This window comes from Lepus europaeus, chromosome 7 (assembly GCF_033115175.1).
Source record: "Lepus europaeus isolate LE1 chromosome 7, mLepTim1.pri, whole genome shotgun sequence".
Taxonomy (NCBI): domain Eukaryota; kingdom Metazoa; phylum Chordata; class Mammalia; order Lagomorpha; family Leporidae; genus Lepus; species Lepus europaeus.
Genome location: NC_084833.1, coordinates 28502451 through 28519144, shown reverse-complemented (window position 1 = coordinate 28519144; position 16694 = coordinate 28502451). Strand labels below are relative to the sequence as shown.

The 16694-nt window shown below is 43.1% G+C and overlaps 1 protein-coding gene across 3 annotated transcripts in view; it reads left to right on the top strand.

Annotated features, from left to right (window-relative positions):
* Positions 1-10006, top strand: part of IFTAP (intraflagellar transport associated protein) — an 83069-nt gene extending 73063 nt beyond the window's left edge. For all 3 annotated transcript variants that reach the window (XM_062198032.1, XM_062198030.1, XM_062198031.1), the window contains one exon: positions 9719-10006. In XM_062198032.1, the coding sequence (XP_062054016.1) occupies positions 9719-9916 (198 nt within the window). In that variant the 3' untranslated portion in view covers positions 9917-10006. The remainder of the gene's footprint in view (positions 1-9718) is intronic.
* Positions 10007-16694: the final 6688 nt, after the last annotated feature.

The following is a 16694-nucleotide window of genomic DNA, read 5'->3' as shown; positions in this document are numbered from 1 at the left end:
TTATTTCTCAGTGACCCACTGTTCATTCAGGAGCATGTTGTTCAGTCTCTGTGTGTTTACAAATGTTCTAAAGATTCTTGAGTTGTTGATTTCCACCTTCATTCCATGTGGTCAGAGAAGATACATAGTATGATTTTGATTTTTTTGAATTTGCTGAGACTTGCTTTATGGCCTAGCATGTGGTCTATCCTAGAGAAAGTTTCATGTGCTGGTGAGAAGAATATATATTCTGCAGCTGTAGGATGGCAAGTTTTGTAGATATCTGTTGAATCCATTTTGTCTATAGTATTGATTAACTCTGTTGCTTCCTTGCTGATTTTCTGGTTGATCTGTTCATTGTTGAAACTGAGATATCGAAATCACCCATTACTACTATATTGGTGTCTATGTCTCCCTTTGGATCCCTTAATATTTCTTTAATAGTCAGGTGCCCTATTTAGGTGTATATAAATTTATAATAGTCACATTGTCCTGTTGAATTGATCCCTTAATATTCTTTTTTTAAAGATTTATTTATTTATGTGAAGTCTGAGTTACATAGAGAGAGAAGGAGAGGCAGAGATAGAGAGAGAGAGAGAGAGAGACCTTCTATCCACTGGTTTACTCCCCAGTTGGCTGCAATGGCCGGAGGAGCTGCACTGATCCCAAGCCAGGAGCCAGGATCTTCTTCCCGGTCTCCCACGTGGGTACAGGGGCCCAAGGAGTTGGGCCTCCTTCCACTGCTTTCCCAGGCCATAGCAGAGAGCCAGATAGGAAGTGGAGCATCTGGAACTTGAACCGGCACCCATATGGGATGCTGGCACTGGATGCGGTGGCTTTATCTGCAACACCACAGTGCCGGCCCCTACTGTTTCCTAATTTGTGTGGAGTTTCCTCTGCCATTTTCTCCCTAACTCTTCCCTGAGACTACCCTCTCTCCACTTTTTAAACTATCTTCCCCTAGACTAAAGCAGTAAACTCCCTCTCTATTAGCATACATTTTTAAAAAATATTTTTTAACTTTTATTTAATAAATATAAATTTTCAATGTACAGTTTATGGATTACAATGGATTCCCCCCCCCCCCGCCATAACTTCCCTCCCACCCGCAACCCTCCCATCTCCCGCTCCCTCTCTCATTCCATTTGCATCAAGATTCATTTTAAATTATCTTTATATAAAGAAGATCAGTTTAGTATATATTAAGTAAAGATTTCAACAGTTTGCACCCACACTGAAACACAAAGTTTAAAATATTGCTTGAGTACTAGTTATAGCATTAATTTACATTGTACAACACATTAAGGTCAGAGATCCTACATGAGGAGTAAGTGCACAGTGACTCCTGTTGTTGACTTAACAAATTGACACTCTTGTTTATGGCATCAGTAATCACCCTAGGCTCTTGTCATGAGTTGCCAAGGCTATGGAAGCCTTTTGATTTCGCCAACTCTGATCTTATTTAAACAAGGTCATAGTCAAAGTGGAAGTTTTCTCCTCCCTTCAGAGAAAGGTACCTCCATCTTTGATGGTCCGTTCTTTCCACTGGGATCTCACTCGCAGAGATCTTTCATTTAGGTCTTGTTTTTTTTTTCCCCAGAATGTCTTGGCTTTCCATGTCTAAAATACTCTCATGGGCTCTTCAGCCAGATCCGAATGCCTTAAGGGCTAATTCTGAGGCCAGAGTATATTAGCATACATTTTTACAGTAAACTTTTTTTTTTAAAGATTTATTTGTGGGTCCAGCACTGTGGCATAGTAGGCTAATCCTCTGCCTGTGGCACTGGCATCGCGTATGGGTGCCGTTTCGTGTCCTGGGATCTCCTCTTCTGATTCAGCTCTCTGCTATGGCCTGAGAAAGCAGTGGAAGATGGCCCAAGTGCTTTGGCCCTTGCACTCCACATAGGAGACCTGGAAGAAATTCCTGGCTCCTGGCTTTGGATCAGCCCAGCTCTGATCATTGTGGCCATTTGGGGAATGAACCAGCAGATAGAAGACCTTTCTCTCTGTCTCTTTCTCTCTCTTTATGTGACTCTACCTCTCAAATAGTTGAATAAATATCTTTTAAAAAAAAGTTTGAGAGGCAGAGTTACATATAGAGAGAACAAGAGAGAAAGGGAGAGAGATCTTCCATTCACTGGTTCAATCTTCAGAAGGCCTCAACAGCCTGGACTGGGCCAGGCCGAAGCCAGGAGCCAGGAACTTCCTCCGGGTCTCACACAAGGGTGGCAGGGTCCCAAACACTTGGACTTTCTTCTGCTGCTTTTTGCAGGCCATCAGCAGGGAGCTGGATCAGAAGCAGAGCAGCCAGGACTTGAACTCACACCCATAAGGGATGCCAGCATCACAGGCAGCTCTTTTATCCACTCTACCACAGTGCTGGCCCCAACTTTTTTTTTTTAATAAGTAGAAGGAGCACTATAAAATTTGGTTAAAAAGTATACATGGTAAATATGTAAACCAGAAGCAAAGTTATTTACTGTCATTGTTAGGTGTTATGTCCTGTCCATAACTGTACGTGCTGTACTATGTGTGTGTGTGCACTTTATTTTTATATGGCTGGGAGGAAGATAGACTTGTTCACACCAGCATTGCCACAAACATTTAGCAAGAATATACAACATTAACTACAACATCACCAGGTAGTAGGAATATTTCTTAGTTCTCGTGTAATCTTTTGTGACTACCATCATGTGTGCGATCCACTGCTGAGCAAAACGTGGTTATGTGGTACATGATTATACATATGTGTCTCTTGTCTTGGAAAACTACATTGACTTAGGCCTATATTTGGAAGTTTACTTAATTTAAAGTGCAGAAAGAACTGGTACTGAACTCAGTACCATGCATATAGTAGACATGCAATAAATATTTATGGAATGAACACTCTTTTTTTAAAATATTTATTTTATTATTTATTTGAAAGACTGAGTTACAGAGAGAGGTGAAGACAGAGAAAGAGAGAGGTCTTCCATTCACTGGTTTATTTCCCAAATGGCCACAATAGCTGGAGCTGAGCTGATGTGAAGCCAGGAGCCAGGAGCTTCTTCTGGGTCTCCCATGTGGATGCAGGGACCAAAGGTCTTGGCCCATCTTCTACTGCTTTCTCAGGCACATTAGTGGGGAGCTGGATTGAAAATGGAGCAACTGGGACATGAGCCAGAGCCCATGTGGCATGCTGGCACTGCAGGCTGCGGCCTTAACCCACTGCACCACAGGGCAGGCCCTTAACAAATGCTCTTAAGGAAAAGAACTTCACTACTTATTGGGAATGATACTCTGACAAACATGGTTGGGGTCATTTTCTTTTCTCCTCTTCTTCTTCTTCTTCTTCTTCTTCTTCTTCTTCTTCTTCCTCTTCCTCTTCCTCTTCCTCTTCCTCCTCCTCCTCCTCCTCCTCCTCCTCCTCCTCCTCCTCTTCCTCTTCCTCTTCCTCTTCCTCTTCCTCTTCCTCTTCCTCTTCCTCTTCCTCTTCCTCTTCCTCTTCCTCTTCCTCTTCCTCTTCCTCTTCTTCTTCTTCTTCTTCTTCTTCTTCTTCTTCTTCTTCTTCTTCTTCTTCTTCTTCTTCGACAGGCAGAGTTAGACAGTGAAAGAGAGACAGAAAGGTCTTCCTTCCGTTGGTTCACCCCCCAAATGGCTACTACGGCCGGCGCGCTGTGCCGATCCGAAGCCAGGAGCCAGGTGCTTCCTCCTGGTCTCCCATGCGGGTGCAGAAGCCCAAGCACTTGGGCCATCCTCCACTGCCTTTCCAGGCCACAGCAGAGAGCTGGACTGGAAGAGGAGCAACCAGGACAGAATCTGGTGCCCCAACCAGGACTAGAACCCGGGGTGCCGGTGCCACAAGCAGAAGATTAGCCAAGTGAGCCATGTCGCCGGCCGCGGTCATTTTCTTTTCCCATCAACATGTAAATGTGTTCAAGTCTTTTTCATCTTTAACGAAATGAAACAAAACAAGGAAAAACAACCTTTCCTTCATCTTGGACTCCTTTGATGACTATTTTTTGCTTTCTCTTTCCTTCCCAACTCCATAAACCATTAGACTTGACTCTATAACTTGTCTCTCGTTCCTTAGTCAGCGTGCTGCAGTGGGTCCTTGGCTCTGATCATTTACCTGAACATATTCACCATGAAAGCACCATTTACTTTACAGTTACCCAATCTGGTAGACACTTTCCAATCTTTATTTTTGGGGATCTCTCTCCTGGGTCTGACAGTGCCATTCTTCTCCAGACGTTCTTTCTCTGCTCCTTCTCATTAAGCTATTCTTCGGCCCTTTGTGTATTTCTCTAATTGTTCTTTCCTTACTTCCTTTGGGGATTTTTCCTTCCAACCATCCCTAAGGAGTTGGCATTCACAAGGGTTTATTGCTCAACCTGTGGATCCTGCCATCCAACATACACGGATCCATTTTCATCTTTCAGTTAGTCTCTAGGTCCATTTTCATCTTTAAGTTACTACCTTTTATGCCTGTTTCTCCAAACTGGTATCTCTAGCTTCACAGCCTCCTTTCTCCTGAACTTGAGCTTTGTAGATTTAGCTGCCTGTTGACTCCTCCATTATTTCCTTCAGGTTACTGACAAATGCAATGCTGTAAAAACCAAGCTCATCTTTGCTTGCCCTCCTGCATTCTCCCACTTCTTCCATTCTCATAGCACTGCCAGTTTTACTGTATGAATATTTTTTAGATCTCTCCTTCCAGTGCCCCGCTCTTATTATCTCTTGCCTGCCCTTCCTCAGTGGGATTCTGAGTAGTCTTCTGCTCCAGGTTCATTCTTTGCAAATCTGCCCTCTGTCTCATCTTCAAAGTGGCCTGTCTAGATACTGCTCTGAGAGAGGGCAGATGTCTCTCTCTTTTGTAGTCTAGTACCTGTTTGATTGTAGGTGCTCAGTAAAAATTTGAATGAGTGAAGGAATTTATATGAAATGCTTGGATGATTGTCCATACGTCTGCTCTGCTATTGAAAAATTCTTAACGGACTTCTTATCGTCTCCAGGATGATTCGGCACCATAGTCTTCCCTTGCCACTCTCCGCACATTTGCCAACTCAGATCTGAAACTCTGTATCTTATTTCTCTTTCTCTCTCCCTTCCTTCCTTCCTTCCCTCCTTCCTTCCTTCCTTCCTTCCTTCCTTCCTTCCTTCCTTCCTTCCTTCCTTTCCTTCCTTTCCTTCCTTTTCTTCCTTCCTTCTTTCCTTCTTTCCTTCTTTCCTTCTTTCTATCGACAGGCAGAGTGGACAGTGAGAGAGAGAGATAGAGAGAAAGGTCTTCCTTTTGCCGTTGGATCACCCCGCAATGGCCACTGCGGCTGCCGCACTGCGCTGATCCAAAGCCAGGAGCCAGGTGCTTCTCCTGGTCTCCCATGGGGTGCAGGGCCCAAGCACTTGGGCCATCCTCCACTGCACTCCCGGGCCACAGCAGAGAACTGGACAGGAAGAGGAGCGACTGGGACAGAATCCAGCGCCCTGACCGGGACTAGAACCCGGTGTGCCGGCGCCGCAGATGGAGGATTAGCCTAGTGAGTCGTGGCGCCGGCCTGTATCTTGTTTCTTAAGCCTGCCCAGCACACTCCCCCTTTCTGCAAGGCTCTTCTTCCTTAACTGTATTAACTAATATGCCTGATGTTAGCCGGGAATATGAAATAACGTTCATAACTAGGCTTATGGTTTCTGCCTAGATATCACCTCTTCCAAGAAGCCTTCTCTAATTCCTTCTCAATACCCTCCAGCCTGGTCTGGGGGCTTGATACACCATTTCTATCCCCATTACTTCTTCTCCATATCATTTGTACTTACCACATTTTACTATAGTGATATGTTTATCTTATTTGTGTGTCTTCATATAAGATCTTCATCTTTGTAAACCTAGCACCCACTACAATGCCTAGAATTTAATAGGAATACAGAGGTTTGGGAAAAGAACAGAATATACCTCAGTGACTGTGTGAGGGTATTGTGTTGACATTTCGATTCTAGGATGTACTGGCCACATTGCATCTCAGCCCTCAAAAGGTTTAAGATAGCCTGAGTAGCCTGTTCTGGCACTGCACATGTGAAATTATTTCTGCTTTTGGTTTCTTGCTTTTCTGTTTCAGCATTTAATTTCCTGAAAATGCCTAGGAAATTAACACAACAATAGCTGCTGTTAATAGCTCTTAGTCTCTAAATGAAGGCAGCTATATACTTAACTATTTATTTTGTACGTATTATATTGTGTATTTATAAATGAGTAATCCTTGTGTTGGCATTATATTTATTGGATGACTGAAAACTTTATTCTTTGCAATTGTTGTGGTTAATACCAAGTTACTGATGAAGAAAATCATGTTCCAAAACAGAGAAATATTCAAGTATTTGAAGAAAAAAAAAGAGGGAAATACTTTTTTTACATTTAAGGATGAATTTCTATCTCTAGGACCATAATGTTGGGTATGATAGCCACATGGTATATTGGGACCTCAGGGGAGGGAAAGGTTAAGAAGGCAATAAGTTGGGCCATATTTAGGTGATACTAACTTAGCCACAGGAGTTAACCCTTTTCAGAGTTGACAAGTCCAGAATGCAAGGTTTACTTAATCTGGTTTGCTAAAACCAGGGGGGTAGTAAATGGAGGTGATGTCAGGGGAGGCTGGTCAGAGAGAGGCAATGTTCAGTTGAAAGTCATTTTTTTTTCGCTTCCTGTTCCCCTCCATGCCTCCATTTCCCTTTTGTATTGCTCTATTGAGGAACATGGTGTATGATAGAAATCATTTGTTTAATTCTGTCTTCTCCTGGAAGTTATGAAACATTGTATATGCAGATTTTGCAATATTTGTTTTTGTGTTCCCAGTATCTAATACTTTAGTGTTTATTGAGTGAACAAGTAAAGGAAAACGGTGTAGGAATATGAGGGTTGTTTGTGCTGTGTAGAAGGAAGGTGGTGGTGGTGGGGCATGATATGGTGTCACTGGGATTTTAGCACAGCAGAGGAGATTTGCCTAATTTATAACTGCATCCCTGCCTAAGTGGGAAGTGGATGAAGGCAGTGCCTACATGAGAATGGCTAGTAGGGTCTAGGCAGGTGTTAGAGGCCAGGGTCCTAGTGCAGTAGGCATGCATTGGTGTGGCAGCCTGAATCTTGTAGGCATGGTGATGACATGGCGTGAAAGGGCAGTAAAAATCCTATCAGACTTCACAGGTGGAGGTGGGGGCTCCTCCTTGTACTCTGCCAGGATCAATTAGAATCAACTCAGGATGGGGTTGTGGCCAAGCCTGCAGGCCCTAGTATTTAATGCTGAGTGGAGTTGAGGATGGCACAGATACTTATATTCAGGAAATGAACATCATGTGTCATTTGTGTGTGTTTCTTCATTTGAGTTGGTGTTAGCAGTATTACCCCACTGTCACTTTGGCTGTGTTGATGATAAATTTAATCCTAGAAAGTGATCAGAATGGACAGACCAGTCATTCTGCAGGCTGATTTGCTTCCTGTGTACAGCTGCTCTTTTAAAGATAGTAAATGTACTACATGTAGCCTTGAGTATGCTTTTTTTTTCTTTTAATGGTAAGCTATGGGAATTGTTCAGCTTACTCAGAAAACATCTTTGCTTCCCAAGAGCTATGGCTAGGCTTACTGCGAACTTCAAGGTTGAGTTTTCCTTTGCTGGTTCCTTTGTGGAGCAGGTAAAGCTTTATCAGAAGCACATGGTGCTGAATTCCAATGTTGTTTCTCTTCCTTAGTAATCATGTACCCCTTGGCAGTTCCTTATGACCTTCCAGAGCTCTGTAAAACAGGGGCTAACTATGACTGCCAGGCAGATTGAAGATTACTGCTATTGTCCGCTTGGTTCCTAGGCCTAGGGCTGGCTCATAGTGGGAACTCACTCAATGGCAGTTCCTATCTCTGCCTGTGTCAGGAAAGCACATAGACACTTTCCACTAAAGAGGAAATGAACAGGCCTCTGAGATGTGTTCTCTGGCTGGTTTTATTAAGAAAGGAAGAAAAATGGCTGGGTGTTTATTATTAGCACTGCACACATAAGTATGATTTGCCAAACAGATAGGAGATACCTACTTTTCTTGATTTCTTTTTCACTATTAATACTGGCCCATATTCTCTCAACTGTATGCTACTTTTTTTATTTTTATTTTTATTTTTTGACAGGCAGAGTAGACAGTGAGAGAGAGAGAGACAGAGAGAAAGGTCTTCCTTTGCCGTTGGTTCACCCCACAATGGCTGCTGCGGCCGGCGCACCACGCTGATCCGAAGGCAGGAGCCAGATGCTTCTCCTGGTCTCCCATGGGGTGCAGGGCCCAAGCACTTGGGCCATCCTCCACTGCACTCCTGGGCCACAGCAGAGAGCTGGCCTGGAAGAGGGGCAACTGGGACAGGATCCGGCGCCCCGACCAGGACTAGAACCCAGGGTGCCGGCGCCACAGGTGGAGGATTAGCCTATTGAGCTGCTGCACCGGCCTGTATGCTACATTTTTATAAACATTGAGAAAGCCACTTGATGAGATCATTTTCCATGCAGGAATGTTTAAAACTGATTTTATGTTAAAGTTTTTTTCATTCTTGCATAAATCATAGTTGTCAATTTTCAGTGTCACCATGTATATTATAGAACTACATAGAGGTGCTGGATATTATCGAATTACACACTATTTGGTTTTGATGCAGCTTTTAAGTGACTGGTACAATTTGATTTAAGGCATTCTGTTTACTGGAAAATATGCTTTTTGTCTACCCTCCTTTAGGAAATCTTTAAAACTCACAAATTATAAATAAATACCTACTAAATTATTGTATCATTTTGTAGTTACTCTGACTTGTACATAAACTATAATTTTTTTTGGCAGGGATCTTGGATTCTAAGTGCAAGATGATGCTATGTACTTTTATTTATTTATTTGAAAGGAAAAGTTACAGAGAGGCAGAGGCAGACAATGAGAAAGAGAGAGAGAGAGGGGTCTGCCATCCACTGGTTTACTCCCCACATGGCCACAATGGCTGGAGCTGCACTGATCCAAAGCCAGGAGCCAGGAGCTTTTTCTGGGTCTCCCCTGTGGGTGCAGGGGCCCAAGGCTTGTGCCATCTTCTACCGCTTTCCCAGGCCACAGCAGAGAGCTGGGTCAGACGTAGAGCAGCCAGAACTCAAACCGGTGCTCACATGGGATGCCAGCACTGCAGGTGGTGGCTTTAAGCACTACACCATAGCACTGGCCCTGATGCTATGTACTTTAATCCTTGTTGTTATTATCCAGAAATACAGGTATTATCTGAAGGAGTATATTAAGTATAGGTTATTTTTATCTTTGAAAATTGTGTTTTATTAATGCAGATCTGTTTTTAGTAAATGGTGAAAATGTACTTAAAGTGGATCAAAATCTCAAGGTGTATTTTCTCACATTTTAATATAACTCTTAATTTTTCCATATGTCTCTAGGTTTGACACTATAAGTGGTGAAAAAATTCAATGAGTGTGTGTAGGGGAGACTTTCTGATTCTTGCCTGGGGCAGAATTAGTTAATGATACTCATTCAGATACAGCATGGTACAAATGGGGCATATTAAGAGGCTTAAATTAGGTCAGATTGAATAACTGAATTTATTTCTTTACTTAAAAGCAACTTAATCAGCTGAGGGTGCTGAAATCTAAAAAAAAAAAGTTTAATTAAATATTAATGGAGAGTTTATGTTGTCTACTTTATTTTCGCTTACAATGATTGTATTTACTTTTTCCTCCTCTGTTACCTTTTGTAGATACCCAGAGCTGAAGTTCAGTCCTCCTTGCTTGATGAAGGAGATGAAGTTCAAACTTTCTGTCTCGATGAAGAATTTGATTATGACAGTGTGACCCTAACCCCGAAGTTCACTCCTGCGGAGATAGAGAGCATCAAAGAGCTATCCAAGCAAAGGACAGAGAACACCAACGTAAACTTAGAGGAAGCCAGCGACTGATTCACTAAGGCATTTTTGTTTTTATTTTATTTTGTTCTTGCACAAGCAACTTTAAAATAAACCTACCATCATTACCTTTGTGGAAATTTACATGTGTGCATTCATTTATCCAAGTCAAGTATCAAAAGATTGACTAGTGGGAGACTGTCCTTACAGAATTCTCTTCTGTTGTATTATTGATGCATCCTGTGATGCTTCAGGTAAATGTGGATAGGAAGCTATAGCTGCTGAAGGGTCTCTTTTGAGAGAGCACTGTGCTACGCAATGATGTGGGTATTGTCTCAAAGACTGGAAACAGGACCCTACATTCTTGGGTTTGGGGGAAAATCGTTCATACAAAACACATCAGGGTCACGTGTTTGGCCTAGCCATTAAGACTCTGATTAGGATGCAAGCATCCCATATCTAAGTGCCTGGGTTTGAGTCCTGGCTCCACCCCCAATTCCAGCTTCCTGCTAATGCAGGCTCCGGGAGATAGCAGGTGATGACTCAAGTACTTGGGTCCCTGTGACAAACATGGGAGACCCAAATTGAGTTCCTGGCTCCTGACTGTCTCATGGATTAGCCCTGGCTGTTTCAGACATTTGTGGAGTGAACCAGCAGATGGGAGATCTCTTTCTATTTTTCTGTATCTCTGCTTTTCCAATAACTAAATTAAAACCCCACTAACTCCACAAAGCACATGGTCACACATAGAAAAAAATTGCTTACATGAGTAGGTCGCTGATCCCAGCTGTCCAGAGACAGTGGTGTCAGTGTGAGTGTTGAGAGGTTGGGCATGTGGGATTGACTGGGAAAGGCTGCACTGAAAAAGTTGGCATCTGAGAATTGATTATGTGTCATGTGTTGGATTCTTGCGTTTTGTTATTGCCATTTCACTGTGTGTGATGATAGTTACACTGCACAAGGGATGATCTGTCTGCAGGAGCTTGAAATACAATCAGAGAAGGCAAGACAACCAGTGAATGTAAAAACACAAAATGGAGTAGTCACTGTGTAGAATTCCTGTGAGTGCATTACAGGAAGGAGAAAAGGAGGGTTAATATGTATGAAGAAATTTTCATTATTGAAGGAATCAGTAGCAAATCACATGTACTTTGGTTTCATTGGTTTTTTATTTTTCTTTTAAGTAGAACATTTTTCAGAACAGTTGGGTACACTGAAACATTGAGGAAGAGAGTACAGAGAGTTCTCACATAGCCTCTGCTCTGAGCCTCTCCCCTACTATTAACTTTGTGTGCCAGAGTGGTACATTTGTTTCTATTTTGCTTTGTTTGTTTGTTTGCTATGATTTTTCCTCTCTCTCTGTCTCTCTTTTTCTCTCTTTTCATGTGTGGGTAAGAAGACAACATGACAGGGCTGTTGCTGTGGCATAGTGGGTAAGGCTGCCGCCTGCAGTGCCGGCACCCCATGTAGGTGCCAGTTTGAGTCCTGGCTGCTGCACTTCTGATCCAGCTGTCTGCTATGGCCTTGGAAAGCAGTGGAAGATGGTACAAGTCCTTGGGCCCCTGCACCCACAAGGGAGTCCAGAGGAAGCTCCTGGCTCGTGGCTTTGGTTTGGCGCAGCTGCAGCCGTTGTGGCCATTTGGGGAATGAACCAGTGAATGGATGACTCTCTCTCTCTCTCTCTCTCTCTCTCTCTCTCTCTCTCTCTCTGCTTCTCCTCTCTCTGTGTAACTCTGACTTTCGAATAAATACACCTTTTTAAAAAAAGACAACATGAGTTCTTCCCTCTTTAACAGATTTTGAAGTGCACAGCACAATCATGTGAACTATACCCATATATACAGTGTTGTACAGAAGAGCTCTAGAACTGATTCATGTATAGCAGAAGTTTTATATTCATCAAATACTTATTCCCCTCCCCCATTGTCTACCATTCTGCTCTTGGCTTTTTTGAGTATCTGTATACCTATAGACACCTCATATAGGTGAACATGTAGTATTTGTCCTACTGTGACTGGCTTAGTTCCATCTGCTGGTTTACTCCCTAAATGCCTGCAACAACCAGGTCTGAGCTAGACCAAAACTAGGGGTCTGGAACTCCATCTGGGTGACAGGGGCCTAAAGCACTTGAGTGATCATCTGCATCCTCCCATGATGCATTAGTAGGAAGCTGGATCAGAAGTGGCACTCTGATATGAGATGTGGGCATCCCAAGAGGTGGCTTAATGCACTGCACCACAACACCACCCCTCTTGTTGTGTTTCTAATGAGGATTCTAGGAAATTTGAAATTATGCATGCGGCATGCACATTTTTACCTGACAGTGCTTCAGAAAGGGGTCAAAGGTGTTGTAAGACGGCCGGCGCCGTGGCTCAACAGGCTAATCCTCTGCCTAGCAGCGCCGGCACACCGGGTGCTAGTCCTGGTCGGGGCGCCGGATTCTGTCCCGGTTGCTCCTCTTCCAGGCCAGCTCTCTGCTGTGGCCAGGGAGTGCAGTGGAGGATGGCCCAAATGCTTGGGCCCTGCACCCCATGGGAGACCAGGATAAGCAACTGGCTCCTGCCTTCGGAACAGCGCGGTGCGCTGGCTGCAGTGGCCATTGGAGGGTGAACCAATGGCAAAAGGAAGACCTTTCTCTCTGTCTCTCTCTCACTGTCCACTCTGCCTGTCAAAAAGTAAAAAAAAAAAAAAAAAAAAAAAGGTGTTGTAAGAGTGGTGTGCACCAAGAGCTCCTGGGGCCAAGCAGGTTGGAGTTGCTGATTTATGCTCATGGAGCTGGAGGGTCTTTCCAGAAGAGGTGATATTTGCGCTTGATCATGAAGAATCTGTAGGAATTTTGAGGTAGAGCAAGAGTGAGAACCTGACAATCAGGAGGCCTAGCATGCAGGAAGCATAATGATGTGTGACCAGCTAACCCTTGTTTGACAAAAAACTGTAGTTTTCTTGGTTAGAGTGTGGGATAAGTGGAAGAGAAGAAGTTGGAAATATAGGTTGAGGCCAGATTTTTTTTTTCTTCTTTGTATTTAAAAGGCAGAAAAAGACAGCGATCTTCCATCTGCTTGTTCACTTTCCAGATGTCCACAACAGCCATGGCTGGGGCAGGCCTAATCTAGGAGCCTGGAACTCCACCTGAGTCTCCCAGTGAAGGTGGCAGGAACCCAAGTATCTGGGCTATCTCTGCTGCCTCCCAGGATGTACATTATAATGCTTGCTTGAAAGCAGACAGGGAACTCAAGCCCAGGCATTCCAATATGGGATGTGGGTGTCCGAGGGGTGGCTTAAATTGCTGAGCCAACTGTCTGCCCCTGGGGCCAGATTCTGAAGGCCTGTGTCCTGCAATGCTGTTCTGTAGTTGACAGGGAGCTATTTAAGGTGTTTTTAGCAGAGGAAACTCAAGATCCGAAATGTATTTCAGAAAGATAACTCTAGTGTGAATGTCAAAAGTAAAATGAATGGAGGTGTTACTAAGCCAAGGAGACAAGTTTGGAGGCTGTTAGAATAGTTTGTGTGGGCGATGCTAAGAGCCTGAATTAAGGCAGTGTGGGTTGGAAGTGGAGGGCATGGATTTGATTAGAGATTTGAGAGCAGAACTAGCAAGGATTGTTGACTGATGCAATGTGGGAATGAGAGCAATTGTGAGGTTAAGAGAAGATTTTAGTATGCAATGTATGTACACACTGACTTGAGACAACCTTGGAATATAATTGCCCACAGAATTGGAGACTTTTTTTTTTAAACTGTAGGTAGCATTTTGGTGTTTTAAATAAAGAGAATACATCCCAATTTTATGAGATAAAATACTTTTATAGAAGAAACAAATCTTTAAACTGTTTAAAAAGACTACATTTTAGTGGAGCATTTTATTATTTTACCTGGTATGTAAGATGGTTGGTCAATGTTGTTGTGGAACCTTCTATTTGGTTGGGGCACCAGATTCTGTCCTGGTTGCTCCTCTTCCAGTCCAGCTCTCTGCTGTGGCCCAGGAAGGCAGTGGAGGATGGCTCAAGTGCTTGGGCCCCTGTACCCGCATGGGAGACCTGGAGGAAGCATGCGGCTCCTGGCTTCGGATTGGTGCAGCTCTGGCCATAACGGCCATTTGGGGGGTGAACCAACGGAAGGAAGACCTTTCTCTCTCTCTCTCTCACTGTTGAACTCTGCCTGGCAAAAAAAAAGAAAAAGAAAAAAAAAAAAAAGAAAAAGTCACACTCAAAGATGAGTCCCTTAAAGCCTCTGAATGAAGTTGTTGTCCCTCCATTGTATCATTACTTTTGCTATAACCAGCGAGGACTGGTTATAGCAAATGGAATGGAGAAAATTTCACTTCAAGGATGCAGCACAGTCCTAGCTTGTTCAGTGGAGTAGCACATCAGGGATTCTTTGTACTTTGAGGATCCATCTTGTGTGGCATTGTGCAAGAAGGAGAAAAAAAAAATTCAGTCCTGGTATTGAATTTCCCTGGATCCTTTGTCAAATTCTTATTTCCGACAAACAAGATAACAACTGTATTTTTATTTTATTTGAAAGGCAGAGAAAGACACGCAGAGGGAGATCTTGCATCCATTGGCTCATTTCCTAAATGCCTGTAATAGCCACAGCTGGGCCAGGCTGAAACCTGGAGCCCAGGACTCTTTCACATGGGCGGCAAGGATCCAAGTACTTGGGCCATCATCTGCCTTGCAGGGTGCAAATTAGCAGGATGCAGGATGGAAATGGAGTAGCTAGGAGTTGAACCCAGACACTCTTATGGGGGATGCAAGTGATGACACTTGCTCTAAAAGAATTATATTCTGCTTGTTAGCTGACTATGTGAGGTTTAATTAAGATATGAAAACGACAGCTTAAAATGTTCATTTCATTTGCTTGTTTCTTAGAAGTTGAAGGTAAATGAATTCATAGCGTGGGGAATGATATAAAAAAGACAATCTTAATTGAGAATTTTCCAGAAAAAGATTTCTCTATATTTGGAAAAAAAATCCATATGCTTCACCCTGGCTTACCAAGCCTTTACCTGATCTGGTCCCTGCTTCCCTCTCCTCTCTCACCTGTACCCCTTTCCTGATTCCTTACTACGTGGGGCCTGTTTGAATTTCTTGTTTTTCAAACAGTGTTCCTGTTTCTACCTAAGAGCCCTTATTCTTCCTGTTGTCTTCCCTGTTACTCATGTGGCTGGATCCTCCTCATTATTCAGGCCTCAGAGTCTCTCTACCAAGCTTATCTAAAGTAATTCCTTTCTCCTAGACCTCCACTTCTGTCACTGTACATCCCGTTACCTGACCTTATCTTCCAGAAGAACTCGAGTTACAGGAAGGCATGGGGTCCCAGTCTATCTTGTTCATGGCTACACCCTAACCCCTACAAAGGGCCTGGATTAGAGTAAGTGTTCAAGAAATACTGAGAAAGTCAAACCTAGAAGTGTAAACCTATTAACTTGAAGAATCTGAGGGGCCAGCACTGTGGCATAGTGTGTAAAGCTGTCGCCTGCAGTGCTAGCATCCCATGTGGGCACCAGTTCAAATTCCAGGTAATCCACTTCCGTTCCAGCTCTCTGATATGGCCTGGGAAAGCAGTAGAAGATGGCACAAGTCTTTGGGCCCCTGCACCCACAGGGGAGACCCAGAATAAGCTCCTGGCTCCTGGCTTTGGATCAGTGCAGCTCCAGCCATTGTGGCCATCTAGGGCGTGAACCAGCAGATAGAAGACCTCTCTCTCTCTCTCTCTCTCTCTCTCTCTGCCTCTGCCTCTGCCTCTCTGTAACTCTGCCTTTCAAATAAATAAATAAATCTATATATATAAAAAAAAAGAATCTGTAGGCCCAGTTGGCTAATTCAATTTGTTTAGGCATACATTGGTCATTTTTTATATTCAAGGCATATATAAGTTCTTACTCCCTAGACTGATGATAATCTGATGGTCAACACAACTTTGGAAAGCCTTTCCTGGAAACAGCTCATGTTCAACGTGTTCCTTCTTTTCCTTACCATAACCTGATGGAAAATTGAGAGAATGGTGGTTCTCATGGGAACTTTATCTACTTCTTAAGTGCTCTTTTGAAATGTTTTATGACTTACATTAAACATCCTCTTCAGGAGCAATTCTGTGTAATGTCACACTGCTTTACAAACTATGGGCTGAAGACTGAAGAACCAGGAGAGGGAAACAGAGCAAGACATGAAGACTGAGGTAGGCGGGAGGGGAAAAACATGAATTTGGGTAGCTGTCTGTGAAGGAAAATCTCTTTTTCATTCATTCATTAACAAATGTCAATGCTCCTAAGAGTCCTCAAATTTGAGAGATAGACTTAATGTCTGACTTTAGTTCTGTTTCTGTTTCATTTCCTATGAGTATAATGTAGCCCACAGAAGGTTCTAGGTAGAAGACATGATTTGTCTTACATTTTAGTGAGGAGGAGTGGGGAGGGAACCTGGTTGTGTAGTATTGGGAGGAGGCAAAATTTGAGGGCTGTGCAGGGCCGAGTTATGAAAAATCCTTTTTTTTTTTTCCTGGAAGTTTTTGTGATCTCTTTATCCCCAGATGTCTCAAAATATGACATGATAATATGTATTGGCAAAGATCTATTTCCATGCTTTGAGCTGCATACTCAGTAGCCTAGAAACTTACGTCTTTAAGTTTGGTGAAATTTTTTTGAATTATTATTTTTTTGATGATTTCATTCCTTCCATTTCCTCCTTCTTTTCTTTTTGCAGTGCCCACTTTTTGGATGTCGATATTTCTAGATTGCCACTTCCCTCTTCCCTCCACTTTTCCATCTCTGTTCTAATTTTCTAAAAGGTTTTCTCATTTATCTTTCAAATTTTTATTACAATGTGTGCAT